Source organism: Oncorhynchus kisutch, linkage group LG21 (assembly GCF_002021735.2).
Source record: "Oncorhynchus kisutch isolate 150728-3 linkage group LG21, Okis_V2, whole genome shotgun sequence".
NCBI classification, from domain to species: Eukaryota; Metazoa; Chordata; class Actinopteri; order Salmoniformes; family Salmonidae; genus Oncorhynchus; species Oncorhynchus kisutch.
Genome location: NC_034194.2, coordinates 42,234,245 through 42,253,457, shown reverse-complemented (window position 1 = coordinate 42,253,457; position 19,213 = coordinate 42,234,245). Strand labels below are relative to the sequence as shown.

At 43.9% G+C, this 19,213-nt stretch overlaps 1 protein-coding gene across 6 annotated transcripts in view; it reads left to right on the top strand.

Moving 5' to 3' along the window:
* Positions 1 to 19,213, top strand: part of LOC109880619 (feline leukemia virus subgroup C receptor-related protein 2) — a 61,062-nt gene that overhangs the window by 28,124 nt on the left and 13,725 nt on the right. For all 6 annotated transcript variants that reach the window (XR_004204720.1, XM_031800857.1, XM_031800861.1 and 3 more), the window contains exons 5-7: positions 3,870 to 3,973; positions 6,795 to 6,905; positions 15,151 to 15,256. Coding sequence is in view for 5 of the 6 variants with exons in the window: in XM_031800857.1 (XP_031656717.1) it covers positions 3,870 to 3,973; positions 6,795 to 6,905; positions 15,151 to 15,256 (321 nt within the window). In the remaining variant the exon portion in view is untranslated. The remainder of the gene's footprint in view (positions 1 to 3,869; positions 3,974 to 6,794; positions 6,906 to 15,150; positions 15,257 to 19,213) is intronic.

The window sequence follows — 19,213 nt, the reverse complement described above, 5'->3', positions numbered from 1 at the left end:
CAGTGAAATGTTTACTTACAAAGCCCTTAACCAACAGGTGTGGTAGACCTCACAGTGAAATGTTTACTTACAAAGCCCTTAACCAACAGGTGTGGTAGACCTCACAGTGAAATGTTTACTTACAAAGCCCTTAACCAACAGGTGTGGTAGACCTCACAGTGAAATGTTTACTTACAAAGCCCTTAACCAACAGGTGTGGTAGACCTCACAGTGAAATGTTTACTTACAAAGCCCTTAACCAACAGGTGTGGTAGACCTCACAGTGAAATGTTTACTTACAAAGCCCTTAACCAACAGGTGTGGTAGACCTCACAGTGAAATGTTTACTTACAAAGCCCTTAACCAACAGGTGTGGTAGACCTCACAGTGAAATGTTTACTTACAAAGCCCTTAACCAACAGGTGTGGTAGACCTCACAGTGAAATGTTTACTTACAAAGCCCTTAACCAACAGGTGTGGTAGACCTCACAGTGAAATGTTTACTTACAAAGCCCTTAACCAACAGGTGTGGTAGACCTCACAGTGAAATGTTTACTTACAAAGCCCTTAACCAACAGGTGTGGTAGACCTCACAGTGAAATGTTTACTTACAAAGCCCTTAACCAACAGGTGTGGTAGACCTCACAGTGAAATGTTTACTTACAAAGCCCTTAACCAACAGGTGTGGTAGACCTCACAGTGAAATGTTTACTTACAAAGCCCTTAACCAACAGGTGTGGTAGACCTCACAGTGAAATGTTTACTTACAAAGCACTTAACCAACAGGTGTGGTAGACCTCACAGTGAAATGTTTACTTACAAAGCCCTTAACCAACAGGTGTGGTAGACCTCACAGTGAAATGTTTACTTACATTTAACCAACAATGCAGTTTAAATAAAAAATACATAAGAAATAAAAGTAACAAATAATTAAAGAGCAGTAAAATAACGATAGCGAGGCTTTATACAGGAGGTACCGGTACAGAGTCAATGTGGAGGCTATATACAGGAGGGTACCGGTACAGAGTCAATGTGGAGGCTTTATACAGGGAGTACCAGTACAGAGTCAATGTGGAGGCTATATACAGGGGGTACCAGTACAGAGTCAATGTGGAGGCTATATACAGGGGGTACCGGTACAGAGTCAATGTGGAGGCTATATACAGGGGGTACCGGTACAGAGTCAATGTGGAGGCTATATACAGGGGGTACCGGTACAGAGTCAATGTGGAGGCTATATACAGGGGGTACCAGTACAGAGTCAATGTGGAGGCTATATACAGGTGGTACCGGTACAGAGTCAATGTGCAGGCTATATACAGGGGGTACCGGTACAGAGTCAATATGGAGGCTATATACAGGGGGTACCGGTACAGAGTCAATGTGGAGGCTATATACAGGGGGTACTGGTACAGAGTCAATGCGGAGGCTATATACAGGGGGTACCGGTACAGAGTCAAATGTGGAGGCTATATACAGGGGGTACCGGTACAGAGTCAATGTGGAGGCTATATACAGGGTATTACGGTACAGAGTCAATGTGGAGGCTATATACAGGGGGTACCGGTACAGAGTCAATATGGAGGCTATATACAGGGGGTACCGGTACAGAGTCAATGTGGAGGCTATATACAGGGGGTACCGGTACAGAGTCAATGTGGAGGCTATATACAGGGGGTACCGGTACAGAGTCAATGTGGAGGCTATATACAGGGGGTACTGGTACAGAGTCAATGCGGAGGCTATATACAGGGGGTACCGGTACAGAGTCAAATGTGGAGGCTATATACAGGGGGTACCGGTACAGAGTCAATGTGGAGGCTATATACAGGGTATTACGGTACAGAGTCAATGTGGAGGCTATATACAGGGGGTACCGGTACAGAGTCAATATGGAGGCTATATACAGGGGGTACCGGTACAGAGTCAATGTGGAGGCTATATACAGGGGGTACCGGTACAGAGTCAATGTGGAGGCTATATACAGGGGGTACCGGTACAGAGTCAATGTGGAGGCTATATACAGGGGGTACCGGTACAGAGTCAATGTGGAGGCTATATACAGGGGGTACCGGTACAGAGTCAATGTGGAGGCTATATACAGGGGGTACCGGTACAGAGTCAATGTGGAGGCTATATACAGGGGGTACCGGTACAGAGTCAATGTGGAGGCTATATACAGGTGGTACCGGTACAGAGTCAATGTGGAGACTATATACAGGTGGTACCGGTACAGAGTCAATGTGGAGGCTATATACAGGTGGGTACCGGTACAGAGTCAATGTGGAGGCTATATACAGGGGGTACCGGTACAGAGTCAATGTGGAGGCTATATACAGGGGGTACCGGTACAGAGTCAATGTGGAGGCTATATACAGGGGGTACCGGTACAGAGTCAATGTGGAGGCTATATACAGGGGGTACCGGTACAGAGTCAATGTGGAGGCTATATACAGGGGGTACCGGTACAGAGTCAATGTGGAGGCTATATACAGGGGGTACCGGTACAGAGTCAATGTGGAGGCTATATACAGGGGGTACCGGTACAGAGTCAATGTGGAGGCTATAGGGGTACCGTACAGAGTCATGTGGAGGCTATACAGGTGGTACCGGTACAGAGTCAATGTGGAGACTATATACAGGGGGTACCGGTACAGAGTCAATGTGGAGGCTATATACAGGTGGTACCGGTACAGAGTCAATATGGAGGCTATATACAGGTGGTACCGGTACAGAGTCAATGTGGAGGCTATATACAGGGGGTACCGGTACAGAGTCAATGTGGAGGCTATATACAGGGGGTACCGGTACAGAGTCAATGTGGAGACTATATACAGGGGGTACCGGTACAGAGTCAATGTGGAGGCTATATACAGGGGGTACCGGTACAGAGTCAATGTGGAGGCTATATACAGGGGGGTACCGGTACAGAGTCAATGTGGAGGCTATATACAGGGGGGTACCGGTACAGAGTCAATGTGGAGGCTATATACAGGGGGTACCGGTAGAGTCAATGTGGAGGCTATATACAGGGGGTACCGGTACAGGGTCAACGTGCGGGGGCACCGACCGGTTAGTTGAGGTAATATGTACGTGTAATATATTACCAGTTATCTCCTACAGAAAGAGACTGTCACTCCCTCTGCCACCTGATATGACCTGTCTAGCTTGTATAGCTTCACATTCCTCTGTTCAATACTGATGGAAACTCAGGGAAACCTGTTTCCAACCTAGTCAGTAGTTGGTTAGAATAGCATGCACAATGGGTGTGCTTCACAAATGGCACCCTATTCCCTATATAGTGCACTACTTTAGACCAGAGCTCTATGGTACCCTATTCCCTATTACAGTGCACTACTTTAGACCAGAGCTCTATGGTACCCTATTCCCTATATAGTGCACTACTTTAGACCAGAGCTCTATGGTACCCTATTCCCTATTACAGTGCACTACTTTAGACCAGAGCTCTATGGTACCCTATTCCCTATATAGTGCACTACTTTAGACCAGAGCTCTATGGTACCCTATTCCCTATATAGTGCACTACTTTAGACCAGAGCTCTATGGTACCCTATTCCCTATACAGTGCACTACTTTAGACCAGAGCTCTATGGTACCCTATTCCCTATATAGTGCACTACTTTAGACCAGAGATCTATGGTACCCTATTCCTTATATAGTGTACTACTTTAGACCAGAGCTCTATGGTACCCTATTCCTTATATAGTGTACTACTTTAGACCAGAGCCCTATGGCACCCTATTCCTTATATCGTGTACTACTTTAGACCAGAGCCAACACACACACACACACACACACACACACACACACACACACACACACACACACACACACTAACCCTGGTCTCCCCTGTCTGTCCTGACCTGCAGGGTGAAGAGTTGAATGCAGGGAGGATAGGTCTCACCATCATTATCGCTGGCATGGTGGGATCACTGATCTGTGGCATCTGGTTGGACAGAACCAAAACATACAAGTAAGTCAAGTCCAGGTTATTTTAAATTATAATTTTACATGGGTCACAACACATCAAAATCATTCAGAATGAAGGTGGAATGAAGGTGGAATGAAGGTGGAATGAAGGTGGAATGAAGGTGGAATGAAGGTGGAATGAAGGTGGAATGAAGGTGGAATGAAGGTGGAATGGAGATACAGGAAGTTGGTTGAGTTGCTTTGAGCCAATCCAGTGAAAGAAGCCGGTTATGATGTCATCGCAGCTAGTGTTGCCCACTGAGAAAGAAACTCACTGCATCTTTTTCCACCAATGACTTGTGTGAGACGCTTTTGTCTCCAGTTCTTGTACTGTTTGTGTTTTATCCTTTCATGTTGGTTGGCTGGCTGTGTGAAGACTTCTGTCTCCTTGACTGTGTAGGATGTTGGTTTATATTGTCAGACTGGCTCATTGACTGTGTAGGATGTTGGTTTGTATTGTCAGACTGTCTCCTTGACTGTGTAGGATGTTGGTTTGTATTGTCAGACTGGCTCATTGACTGTGTAGGATGTTGGTTTGTATTGTCAGACTGGCTCATTGACTGTGTAGGATGTTGGTTTGTATTGTCAGACTGGCTCATTGACTGTGTAGGATGTTGGTTTGTATTGTCAGACTGGCTCATTGACTGTGTAGGATGTTGGTTTGTATTGTCAGACTGGCTCATTGACTGTGTAGGATGTTGGTTTGTATTGTCAGACTGGCTCATTGACTGTGTAGGATGTTGGTTTGTATTGTCAGACTGGCTCATTGACTGTGTAGGATGTTGGTTTGTATTGTCAGACTGGCTCATTGACTGTGTAGGATGTTGGTTTGTATTGTCAGACTGGCTCATTGACTGTGTAGGATGTTGGTTTGTATTGTCAGACTGTCTCATGGACTGTGTAGGATGTTGGTTTGTATTGTCAGACTGGCTCATTGACTGTGTAGGATGTTGGTTTGTATTGTCAGACTGGCTCATTGACTGTGTAGGATGTTGGTTTGTATTGTCAGACTGTCTCCTGGACTGTGTAGGATGTTGGTTTGTATTGTCAGACTGGCTCATTGACTGTGTAGGATGTTGGTTTGTATTGTCAGACTGTCTCCTGGACTGTGTAGGATGTTGGTTTGTATTGTCAGACTGTCTCCTGGACTGTGTAGGATGTTGGTTTGTATTGTCAGACTGGCTCCTGGACTGTGTAGGATGTTGGTTTGTATTGTCAGACTGGCTCCTGGACTGTGTAGGATGTTGGTTTGTATTGTCAGACTGGCTCATTGACTGTGTAGGATGTTGGTTTGTATTGTCAGACTGTCTCCTGGACTGTGTAGGATGTTGGTTTGTATTGTCAGACTGTCTCCTGGACTGTGTAGGATGTTGGTTTGTATTGTCAGACTGGCTCATTGACTGTGTAGGATGTTGGTTTGTATTGTCAGACTGGCTCATTGACTGTGTAGGATGTTGGTTTGTATTGTCAGACTGGCTCATTGACTGTGTAGGATGTTGGTTTGTATTGTCAGACTGTCTCCTGGACTGTGTAGGATGTTGGTTTGTATTGTTAGATTTTTGCATTCTTCTTGGCTGGCGTAGTTTCATGTTCTTTCATGGTGATGTTTGTCCCTCTGTTTCCTGCTGTGTGCTTGGGACAGGACAGAGCCCAGTTCTGTTTGTCCAGGTGCAGCCTGTTTATCTCTCCGAAACCCCTGACCCCTAACCTCTGATTCCATAGGGTCACTGGCCATGAGTTCAGAGAACCCCCTCAGGGGTCCAAGGTCTTATTTTTAAAAAACTTTAGTTTATTTAGTAAAAATGGTACTTAACACTTAAACGTGCTTTGTTTTGTTAAGGGATTGTAAGTAAGCATCTCACCTGTTGCATGTGACAAATAAAATGTGATTTTTGAGTTTTGTCGTCCAATCCCTTGCTACTCCTGTGAACCCATTCCGCACATGGTCGCTAGTTCAGGAAGAATGTTTACCATGTAACACGTGTTGTCACTGTACAATGTAAGGACGTGACGTGTACTATTCAAATCTCCTCAAAGCTGGCCATTGGGTCATTTTCATAATAATACACCACCGTGGGTGTATTAGACAACACGTGTTCTGTCCACACCACCGTGGGTATATTAGACGACCCGTGTTCTGTCCACACCACCGTGGGTATATTAGACGACCCGTGTTCTGTCCACACCACCGTGGGTATATTAGACGACCCGTGTTCTGTCCACACCGCCGTGGGTGTATTCAGGGAAGTGAAACTCTCTCTCTGGATGCTGCAGATGGAAATAGAATGCATGGAGCTGACAGTATCTATTTTATTCAGTTGTTCATCGCGACTCTGTAACTGACATGCCAGGATTACTACATAGCTGAACTGGTGGATTAATCCACAACTCTCATGTGTTGATTTGGATCTATCGATGTGTATTGGATTTGTCTCTAGGATATGTCTGAGCAGCTAACCTATCGCTGCAGCTGTACATAGCCCATCTGTAAATAGCCCACCCAATCTACCTACCTCATCCCCATATTGTTTTTATTTACTTTTCAGCTCTTTTGCACACCAGTATTTCTACTTGCACATCATCATCTGCTCATCTATCACTCGTGTTAATTTGCTAAACTGTAATTACTTCACTACTAATGGCCTATTTATTGCCTTACCTCCTCACGCCATTTGTACACACTGTATATAGACTTTCTTTTTTTTCTAGCATGGATTTGATTTATCTCTAGGATATCAGTGTATTCTGTGTATTCTGTGAATTGTGTGTAATGTCTCTGTTTCCCAGACCATGACTGATTTTGAATAATTGATTGCATCTTTCAGACAGACTACCCTGACGGTCTACATCATGTCCTTCGTAGGGATGTTGGTCTACGCCTTCACCCTCAGTCTTGGTCATCTCTGGGTAGTCTTCCTCACCGCTGGAGCTCTGGGGTAAGACCTCTCTCTCTCTCTCGTAATCAGACTAAAATATATATTTGTATTGAGCTAAATTTAACTCAACTGATAACTAAACCAAGCTGCCCCAACTTAAAACACCATGAGACATCTACACTTTTTGCATGTCATTCTAATAAACCCCCCCCCCCCCCTCCATAAGTACACAGTTGATGGACTCTTAGCTAACGAGTTCAGTGACCGGTGTCCCATTGCCTGCATTAGAGATACTAAGCTACCGAAATCGTGTCCAATAATTATTTTTGCGAAGAGAACTTTCAATGAACATTTCCTGTATGGCCTGTGGTTGTATAATTGGGAGGTTGTGTCCCTCGATCTTTGATTCGGATCAGGCCCTTAAATGTTTTACCTTTCTGTTTAACTCTGTTGTAGATGAGCATGCCCCATTTTAAAATATTAAGGGTAAAGGATATATATGTGGTTCATGCATGAATTGTCTGAAAGAGTTCATGGAAACCTAGCTTGGGCTAAGGCTAGATGAACTGATTCTACCTCTGACGGGCAGTCCTTCAGACATTTGAGAAATAGATGTCTTACTGTCTCTCAGACAGGACACAATGTGTGCTTTCTGATGGTGTGAAGTTACCTCTTACTAAAGGTATCCCAAAGGGGTTGATTTTGGGACCTGTCCTCTTCAAAATTATTTATCTAAATAGTAGTCTATCTGCAAAATCCTGTAACATTCAACTGTATGCAGATTTATTTTATTTTACCTTTTATTTAACTGGACAAGTCAGTTAAGAACAAATTCTTATTTTCAATGACGGCCTAGGAACAGTCTGTTCAGGGGCAGAATGACAGATTTGTACCTTGTCAGCTCGGTGGTTTGAACTTGCAACCTTCCGGTTACTAGTCCAACGCTCCAACCACTAGGCTACCCTGCCGCCCCTCCACTCTAACCACTAGGCTACCCTGCCGCCCCTCCACTCTAACCACTAGGCTACCCTGCCACCCCTCCACTCTAACCACTAGGCTGCCCCGCCGCCCCTCCACTCTAACCACTAGGCTACCCCGCCGCCCCTCCACTCTAACCACTAGGCTGCCCTGCCGCCCCTCCACTCTAACCACTAGGCTACCCCGCCGCCCCTCCACTCTAACCACTAGGCTGCCCTGCCGCCCCTCCACTCTAACCACTAGGCTACCCCGCCGCCCCTCCACTCTAACCACTAGGCTACCCCGCCGCCCCTCCTCTCTAACCACTAGGCTACCCCGCCGCCCCTCCACTCTAACCACTAGGCTACCCCGCCGCCCCTCCTCTCTAACCACTAGGCTACCCCGCCGCCCCTCCTCTCTAACCACTAGGCTGCCCCGCCGCCCCTCCACACTAACCACTAGGCTACCCTGCCACCCCTCCACTCTAACCACTAGGCTGCCCCGCCGCCCCTCCACTCTAACCACTAGGCTACCCCGCCGCCCCTCCACTCTAACCACTAGGCTGCCCCGCCGCCCCTCCACACTAACCACTAGGCTACCCTGCCACCCCTCCACTCTAACCACTAGGCTGCCCCGCCGCCCCTCCACTCTAACCACTAGGCTACCCTGCCGCCCCTCCACTCTAACCACTAGGCTACCCTGCCGCCCCTCCACTCTAACCACTAGGCTACCCTGCCGCCCCTCCACTCTAACCACTAGGCTACCCTGCCGCCCCTCCACTCTAACCACTAGGCTACCCTGCCGCCCCTCCACTCTAACCACTAGGCTACCCCGCCGCCAGATGACACTGTTCTGTATGCTATTGCCCCTATGGCTGACCAGGCCATTTGTTGCTGCAATCAGATTTTGTCGCCTTGCAGAACGTCCTTAACTCTTTTTTTTTTTTCCCATTTTGTTTTTGTAGAAATATTTCAGATGGCTTACACATTTATGTATTGGATGTTTCTTTCATTGAGCAGGTTCCCACATATCTGAACTTTTGGATTGCCAATAATGTGACTTTTTTTTTAAACAACGAATGAACTAGTTAAGAAGCTGAGATTTAAACTAGGTTTATTTTATAGAAACAGATCATGCTTCTCCCTAAACAGCAGGAGGCAGATTGTACAGTTAACCCTCCAGCCAGTTCTTGACTATGGTGACACCGTTTACCAGAATGCAACAGCCACTACTCTTAAACCATTGGATGCCGTCTACCATAGCGCCCTTCACTTTATCCCAGGTGACTGTTTCAATACGCATCACTGCATCTCGTATCAAAAGGTTGGCTGGTCCTCACTTAAAGTCCCGTAGATCACTTCATTACTCACTCTTTGTTTACGAAACTCTACTACACTTCTGCTTCTGACCTACCTCACTTCGCTGTTATTTTTATTATTATTTTTAAATGAGACGCCAAAACCGTTCACAGGGATGTTTATCTCTGGAGGTTCCATGAGTATCTTCCCATCTAGGTAAATCTAACTTCAGTTTTAGTGCAACACATTTTTTTGGAATAGCCTACAAAACTCCTTGACTCTCAGGTGCATGTAGGACAGTTTAGGACTTTAATGTTGAATTCATTTTTAATGAGAATTTCAACTGTTTGGATTGAATGCAAATAATTGTATTTGTTGGGGTTTGAAGCTGTAGTGTTGATTCTGTCATTTTTAGTAAAAAAAAATGTATTGATCATTTTGAATTTGTATTGTTCTCAGGGTACCATTTATTAAAATAAATGTTTATTTTTTATTTTTTAACTAAGCAAGTCAGTTAAGAACAAATTCTTATTTACAACTACGGCCTAGAAGCAGTGGGTTAACTGCCTTGTTCATGGGCAGAACGACAGATTTGTACCTTGTCAGCTCGGGGATTCGAACTAGCTGAAAGACATGGCCCAACGCTCTAACCACTAAGCTCCCTTGAACCCCTGGTCTCAATGGTTTCCCCTGAATAAATATAAAATCTCTTAACCCCCCCCATCTCTTTCTCGCTCTCTGGCCCCCCCCTCTCTCTCTTGCTCTCTCTCTCTCAACACCTAAGATGCAACCCCTGTTCTATAAATTATGCAGGAGAGGGGCAAGACTTGTCATTGTGATATTTAGCTATGAATGTACAGCGACTTGCGAGATAGTAGAAAGTATTACTTTTTGAAGTCCTAAAGCAGTCTGTCAACCCAGGCTATTCTGATAATGATTGAGGTGTTCCCCAGTCATTATGTCCTGTTCTATTGCATTTTTGTGACGTACGTGTGTGTGTGTGTGTGTGTGTCTCCTTGTTGAATCTGTGTGACAACCACTGAATGAAATAGAACAAAAGAGTGGACATTAGCATCCTAGCAACAGGACTGAAACATCTGACATCTTGGTCAGGAAAATATTAATTCTAAATACCCAAAAAATAGGATCTCTGTGTATACATAAATTACCAGTCAAACATTTCTTTATGTTATACATTGTAGAGTAATAGTGAAGACATCAAAACTATGGAATCACGTAGTAACCAATAAAGTGTTAAACAAATCCAAATATATGAGATTCTTTAAAGTAGCCACCCTTTGCCTTGACAGCTTTGCACACTCTTGGCATTCTCTCAACCAGCTTCATGAGGTAGTCACCTGGAATGCATTTCAATTAACAGTTGTGCCTTGTCAAAAGTTAATTTGTGTAATCTCTTTCCTTCTCAATGTGTTTGAGCCAATCAGTTGTGATGTGACAAGATAACCCTATTTGGTGAAAGTCCATATCATAGTCCATAAAGCAAGACCAGCTTGACAGTCCATTACTTTTGACTGACTTTCACGTCTTAATCTGGAAAATTTCATGAACTTTGCAATGCAGTTGCAAAAATCATCAAGCGCTATGATGAAACTAGCTCTCACGAGGACCGCCACAGGAAAGGAAGACCCAGAGTTAACTGCACCTCCAGATTGCAGCCCAAATAAATGCTTCAAGTAACAGACGCATCAGCAGAAACTGTTCAGAGGAGACTGCGTGAATCGGGCCTTCATGGTTGAATTTCTGCAAAGAAACCACAACTAAAGGACACCAGTAAGACGAGACTTGCTTGGACCAAGAAACATGATCAACGGACCGGTGGAAAACTGTCCTTTTGGTCTGGAGTACAAATTGGACATTTGTTTATTTTCTTCCAACTACCGTGTCTTAGTGGGATGCAGAGTAGGTGACCGGATGGTCTCGGCATGTGTGGTTACCACTGTGAAGCATGGAGGGGGTGCTTTGCTGGTGACACGGTCTGTGATTTTATTTAGAACTCAAGGGACACTTGACCAGCATGGCTACCACAGCATTCTACAGCGATACTCCATCCCATCTGGTTTGCGCTTAGTAGGATGACCCAAAACACACACTCAGGTTCGTAAGGGCTATTTGACCAAGAAGGAGAGTGATTGAGTGCTGCATCAGATGACCTGCTCTCCACAATCACCACCCTACCTCAACCCAATTCAGATAGTTTGGGATGAGTCGGACGGTGAAGTGAAGGAAAAGCAGCCTCAAGTGCTCAGCATATGTGGGAACTCCTTCAAGACTGTTGGAAAAGCATTCCAGGTGAATCTGGTTGAGAGAATGCCAAGAGTGTGCAAAGCTGTCATCAAGGCAAAGGTTGGCTACTTTGAAGAATCTCATAAAATATATTTTGAGTTTATTTTATTTTTAGAGGGACAGTGCACATTAATCAACGTTTCAGTAAGTGCCGATTTCAGCCAGCAGGCTAATTTTCAACCTCAGTCCCTGGGCAGGTTATTAAAAATAATTACAATATAGACAATCATTGAGCAGTGCGCACACGCAGAGCAACATGGGACAAGCAAGACACAGACAGAGTAACACAGAACAAAAAGCAGCAAGACAAAATTCATAAAAGTAAGTGTTTCCACACCTCACAAACTACAGACAACAGACATGGAGAGCGGCAACACACAGTTAGGGATTATGATCACCAATCTGATTGACCTTTCACAAAATGTATGAAGACATGGCTAAAGTGTGATATGTGGTGCAGTTATGTGTGTCTGATGCCAGTGTATTCCAGACATGGGAAGCTCTCACAGAGGAAATGGATTTACTAAAGGTGCTTTTCCTTAAGGGAACTATACAGTCACCTCTCATGGCAGACCTTGTGGATCTGCTGACATATGTTTGGGTTTTCTGTTTAACAAATATACTGATTGGAGGGGGAGCCAGGCCATTTAGGATCTTGAATACAAGACATGCGTCGGTGTATTGCACAAGATTTCCCCAACTCAGGAGCTCATGCTTTCTGAGGATGTGACAGTGATGATGGCTATTGGGCTTCCTATCAAGCACTTTGAGAGCCTGTTTGTAGACAGACTGAATAGGTCTTAATGTGGTACAGCAAGCTTGGGCACAACTAGTCAAGCAGTATGTTAAGTGGGGGAGTATCATAGATTTGAAGTACAGTTTTGCTACCTCTGTAGTCAAACAATTTCGTATAAATCGGAAATTAGCTAGGTTGAATCTGAATGACCTTATTCACATGCTTTTTAAAAGAGGTTGGAATCAATTATGATGCCAAGGTACTTAAAATCAGGTACCAACTGGAGCTTCTCCCCTGACACAGACATATGGCTCAGTAGCATCTGTTGCCCTCTTTGTGAAGAACATGCAAACAGTTTTTTTTTCACATTAAGATGCAAACACGAGGCATTTGAGCCACTTTGAAACGTGGACCATTACAGTAGTGAGCCACTTTGTAACCTGGACCATTACAGTAGTGAGTCACTGAGCCACTTTGTAACCTGAACCATTACAGTAGTGAGTCACTGAGCCACTTTGTAACCTGAACCATTACAGTAGTGAGTCACTGAGCCACTTTGTAACCTGAACCATTACAGTAGTGAGTCACTGAGCCACTTTGAAACGTGGACCATTACAGTAGTGAGCCACTTTGTAACCTGGACCATTACAGTAGTGAGTCACTGAGCCACTTTGTAACCTGAACCATTACAGTAGTGAGTCACTGAGCCACTTTGTAACCTGAACCATTACAGTAGTGAGTCACTGAGCCACTTTGTAACCTGGACCATTACAGTAGTGAGTCACTGAGCCACTTTGTAACCTGGACCATTACAGTAGTGAGTCACTGAGCCACTTTGTAACCTGGACCATTACAGTAGTGAGTCACTGAGCCACTTTGTAACCTGGACCATTACTGTAGTGAGTCACTATGTAACCTGGACCATTACAGTAGTGAGTCACTGAGCCACTTTGTAACCTGGACCATTACAGTAGTGAGTCACTGAGCCACTTTGTAACCTGGACCATTACTGTAGTGAGTCACTATGTAACCTGGACCATTACAGTAGTGAGCCACTATGTAACCTGGACCATTACAGTAGTGAGTCACTGAGCCACTTTGTAACCTGGACCATTACAGTAGTGAGTCACTGAGCCGACTTTGTAACCTGGACCATTACAGTAGTGAGTCACTGAGCCACTATGTAACCTGGACCATTACAGTAGTGAGTCACTATGTAACCTGGACCATTACAGTAGTGAGTCACTGAGCCACTTTGTAACCTGGACCATTACAGTACTGAGTCACTATGTAACCTGGACCATTACAGTAGTGAGTCACTGAGCCACTTTGTAACCTGGACCATTACAGTAGTGAGTCACTGAGCCACTTTGTAACCTGGACCATTACAGTAGTGAGTCACTGAGCCACTTTGTAACCTGGACCATTACAGTAGTGAGCCACTTTGTAACCTGGACCATTACAGTAGTGAGTCACTGAGCCACTTTGTAACCTGGACCATTACTGTAGTGAGTCACTTTGTAACCTGGACCATTACAGTAGTGAGCCACTTTGTAACCTGGACCATTACAGTAGTGAGTCACTGAGCCACTTTGTAACCTGGACCATTACTGTAGTGAGTCACTTTGTAACCTGGACCATTACAGTAGTGAGCCACTTTGTAACCTGGACCATTACAGTAGTGAGTCACTGAGCCACTTTGTAACCTGGACCATTACAGTAGTGAGTCACTTTGTAACCTGGACCATTACAGTAGTGAGTCACTGAGCCACTTTGTGACCTGGACCATTACAGTAGTGAGTCACTGAGCCTCTTTGTAACCTGGACCATTACAGTAGTGAGTCACTGAGCCACTTTGTAACCTGGACCATTACTGTAGTGAGTCACTATGTAACCTGGACCATTACAGTAGTGAGTCACTGAGCCTCTTTGTAAACTGGACCATTACAGTAGTGAGTCACTGAGCCACTTTGTAACCTGGAACATTACAGTAGTGAGCCACTTTGTAACCTGGACCATTACAGTACTGAGCCACTTTGTAACCTGGACCATTACAGTAGTGAGTCACTGAGCCACTTTGTGACCTGGACCATTACAGTAGTGAGCCACTTTGTAACCTGGACCATTACAGTAGTGAGTCACTGAGCCACTTTGTAACCTGGACCATTACTGTAGTGAGTCACTATGTAACCTGGACCATTACAGTAGTGAGTCACTGAGCCTCTTTGTAAACTGGACCATTACAGTAGTGAGTCACTGAGCCACTTTGTAACCTGGAACATTACAGTAGTGAGTCACTGAGTCACTATGTAACCTGGACCATTACAGTAGTGAGCCACTTTGTAACCTGGACCATTACAGTAGTGAGCCACTTTGTAACCTGGACCATTACAGTAGTGAGCCACTTTGTAACCTGGACCATTACAGTAGTGAGCCACTTTGTAACCTGGACCACTACAGTAGTGAGCCACTTTGTAACCTGGACCATTACAGTAGTGAGCCACTTTGTAACCTGGACCATTACAGTAGTGAGCCACTTTGTAACCTGGACCATTACAGTAGTGAGCCACTTTGTAACCTGGACCATTACAGTAGTGAGCCACTTTGTAACCTGGACCACTACAGTAGTGAGTCACTGAGCCACTTTGTAACCTGGACCATTACAGTAGTGAGTTCTTGTGCAGCTTGTTATTTGATCTTTGCACATATATCACTATCATCTGCATACATTTGAACTTCAGACCCGGTAAACTCAATATATTTGGATTTGTTTAACACTTTTTTTTTCTGGTTACTACATGATTCCATATGTGTTATTTCATGGCGTTGATGTCTTCACCATTATTCTACAATGTAGAAAATAGTATAAATTAAGAAAAACCCTTGAATGAGTAGATGTGTCCAAACTTTTGACTGGTACTGTACATAAGGCTCTAATAAGTGTAATAATATTTATATAGCGCTTTATTATAAGGTGTGTGTGTGTGTGTGTGTGTGTGTGTGTGTGTAGGTTCTTCATGACAGGCTACCTGCCCCTGGGCTTTGAGTTTGGAGTGGAGCTGACCTACCCTGAGTGTGAAGGAACCTCTTCAGGCCTGCTCAACTGCTCTGCACAGGTGACCCCCCCCCCCCCCCCTTGCACACACAGACACACACACACAGACACACACAGCTGCTGCACAGTGGGCAGATCAAAGCTTTTGGTATCCATGGAAATACAGTGCTTTCGGAAAATATTCAGACCTCGACTTTTTCCTTATTTTGTTACTTTAGTCTTATTCTATAATGGATTAAATTGCTTTTTCTTCTTCACCAATCTACAGACAATACCCCATAATGACAAAGCACATGTTTTCATTTTTTTAAATGTTCGCTAATTTATATTTAAAAAAAAATGAAATATCACATTTACATAAGTATTCACACCCTTTACTCAGTACGTTGTTGAAGCACCTTTTGGCAGCGATTACAGCCTCCAGTCTTCTTGGGTGTAGTAACGCTACAAGCTTGGCACATCTGTATTTGGGGAGTTTCTCCCATTGTTCTCTGCAGATCCTCTCAAGCTCTGTCAGGTTGGATGGGGAGTGTCGCTGCACAGCTATTTTCAGGTCTCTCCAGAGATGTTTGATCGGGTTCAAGTCTGCTCTGGCTGGGCAGCTCAAGGACGTTGAGACTTGTCCCGAAGCCACTCTTGCGTTGTCTTCGCTGTGTGCTTAGGGTCGTGGTCCTGTTGGAAGGTCACCCTTCGTCCCAGTCTGAGGTCCTGAGCGCTCTGGAGAAGGTTTTCATCAAGGATATCTCTGTATTTTGCTCTGTTCCTCCTTTCCTCAATCCTGAATAGTCTCCCAGTCCCTGCTGCTGAAAGACATCCCCAATGCATGATGCTGCCACCACCATGCTTCACTGTAGGGATGGTGCCAGGTTTCCTCCAGATGTGACGCTTGGCATTCAGGCCAAAGAGTTCAGTCTTGGTTTCATCAGACCAGAGAATCTTGTTTCTTATGGTCAGAGTCTTTTAGGTACTGTTTGGCAAACTCCAAGTAGGCTGTCATGTGCCTTTTTTACTGAGGAGTGGCTTCCGTCTGGCCACTCTATCATAAATGCCTGATTGGTGGAGTGCTGCAGAGGTTGTTGTCCTTCTGGAAGATTCTCCCATTACCACAGAGGAACTTTAGAGCTCTGTCAGAGTAACCATCGGTTTCTTAGTCACCTCCCTGACCAAGGCCCTTCTCCCTCGATTGCTCAGTTTGGCCGGGTGGCCAGCTCTAGAGAGAGTCTTAGTGGTTCCAAACATCTTTCATTTATAAATGATGGATGCCACTGTGTTCTTGGGGACCTTCAATGCTGCAGGCTTTTTTTGTACCCTTCCCCAGATCTGTGCCTCGAAACAATCTTGTCTCGGAGCTCTACGGACAATTCCTTCGACCTCATGGCTTGGTTTTTGCTCTGATATGCACAGTCAACTGTGGGACTTTATATAGACAGGTGTGTGCCTTTCCAAATCATGTCCAGTCAATTGAATTTACTACAGGTGGACTCCAAGTTGCAGAAACATCTCAAGGATCATTAATGGTAGCAGGATGCAGCTGAGGTCAATTTCAAGTGTCATAGCAAGGGGTCTAACTACTAATGTGAATAAGGTATTTTTGTTTTATATTTAATAAATTAGCAAACATTTTTAAAACCTGTTTTCACTTTGTCATAATGGGGTATTGTGTGTAGATTGACGGAAATATTTAATTTAATCCATTTTTGAAAAAGGCTTTAACATAACAAAATGTGGAAAAAGGGAAGGGGTATGAATACGTTCTGAATTATGTATGTATGACAAACATACTGTTGACTGGTAGGCTATGGTGTAATTGAATGTTTTGCTTTGTGTGGTAGGTTTTCTGGGTTTTGACACTTATGTAGGTGTCATAACCAGAAATAAAATAACTCAATATATGTCATAACAGGTTTAAATGTATGTGTTTATAAAGCATCGCCAGCTAGCTACCAGTCTTTTTTTTGTTGTTTCACTGTCCAATCAAGTTAACACGCATGTATCAAAGAATAGGTCACGAATGGGTAGCTACTGACTGGCCAGTCATCTAGCTAGCTACATTTCAGTAATAGTTAACCTCCTAAACTAACTTGAAAATATTTGTCTGAAAATGAACTAGTTGCCTGTGGTGTAATCATGTCTAACCAGTTGGCTAATGTAGCCTGTGTGCCCATGAGTTCCCAAGTCTCGATAGCTGGGTCTTTTGGCGTCCACGTTTAGCTAGTTGGATTGGATACTGCATGGCCAGTGTGAGCCACCATACTAGCTAGCTACATTTCATTCAGTAGCTATCCTTCTAAATATGGTGGCCACTGGATGAACTAGCTATGTTCCACTCAACTCATATCTGACAATTCTGTCAAGTTCGCTGCATCTGCCCAATTTGAAGGAGGCACAAATTGTCGAAATTCAGCGAGCAGTTGACAGAATTGGTGTTTGTCTTTGTTACTCAATGGTGTCTTTGACTACCATTATTTTCAAATTGCTGTATAAAGTTTCCAATTTGAAAAAGAGGTACCCTTGATAATGTGAAGAGCATGTGACCGACTGTAGCAACATTTGAAATTGTGTTTTTTACATTGGATAAAAGTAGACTCAAAATGGCTACAAAATAGCTACAAAATGGTATATCATAAATGTCAGTTGAGGGAAAGTAATTTTGCTTTCAAAGTTGATAAAAATGGCCTTTGATTGTTTTGGTACTGTTATTTGAGAGCCCTTTGTTTACTACACCCATTCAGCATCGTTCACACCCTCTTAAGCTTTAGCCCCACCCATTCAGCATCATTCACACCCTCTTAAGCTTTAGCCCCACCCATCTCTTTAAGGGTTGATCTGAGCGTTCTGTACTAACTTGCTAGCTACTTCCAGACATCTAAGTGAGAGTGAACAGCTCACTGGCCATTACTTGCCCTTCCAGAGATGGTTAGGCTGTTTATGTTACCCAGGGCATTGGTGACTGCAACTGTGCTGTCAGTTTGTAAATTCAGAGCAGTTCGTGTTCAGTTTACTGACACCGGCCATATTCAACAGATGTTGCACGTTTGTAAATTCATCAGTTATTCTGCGCTTTTGTTAAGACATGTAGCTAGGTAAACGATGAACCATAATCCCAACTCATGATGTTACTACGCTGCATGAATCTGCATGTTTCTAACCAACCAGGTTCAATGCTAACGTAAGCTAGCTAGCTAACAGTACTCTTTAACTTGAAATTAAAATACTTTGTCAAAATTAGAAATGTGTAATATCTGAAAATGTAGCTAGCTAGACTTATCTTACCCGTGGTCTGAAATTGGAGTAGATGGCCAGAGCGAATTTACCAGCTAGTAAGTCTATCAACAGTTGTTGTAGCGGTGATGTTCTATTGAAATGGATACTTGCATAGTGGAGTCTTTTGTTAAGACATGTAGCTAACTAGCTAGTTAAACAATGAACCATAATACCAACTCATGACGTTACTACCCTGCATGAATCTGCAGGTAGCTAACCAACCAGTTTCAATGTTGGTGAGCTAACATTAGGCTATAACTAGTCAAGCAATGTGTCTGAGATACGAGGAATAATATTTTTCACAATTTTTAGCTAGCGAGCCAGCCAGCTAACGTTAGCTAGGTAACAGTACACTTTTACTTGAAATGACACCACTTTCTGTCAAAATTAGAAACATGTAATATCTGAAAATGTAGCTAGCTAGCTAGACTCTTACCCGTATACATCATGGTTGAATACATCTCCTGTCGGATGCCATGGTTGGCCTTAGTTTGAAGATGTAATCCAGAGAAAGGTGTTTTCTCTATTTCCTTAGCTATCATACTCGAATTACAATGATTTCAAAACTCAGTCCTCCAGAGAGTGGAGAGCATAAACATAATGTTAGCTAACGGGCCAGCCAGCTTTTACACTTTAACTTGACATTAGGTTTATGCAGTTTTAATACATGATACATCTTCTTAAAAAAAAAAAAAGCTGCACTAGTCAGGATTACCTAGACATACAGACCAGCTCAAATAGATAGAAGCGTGCT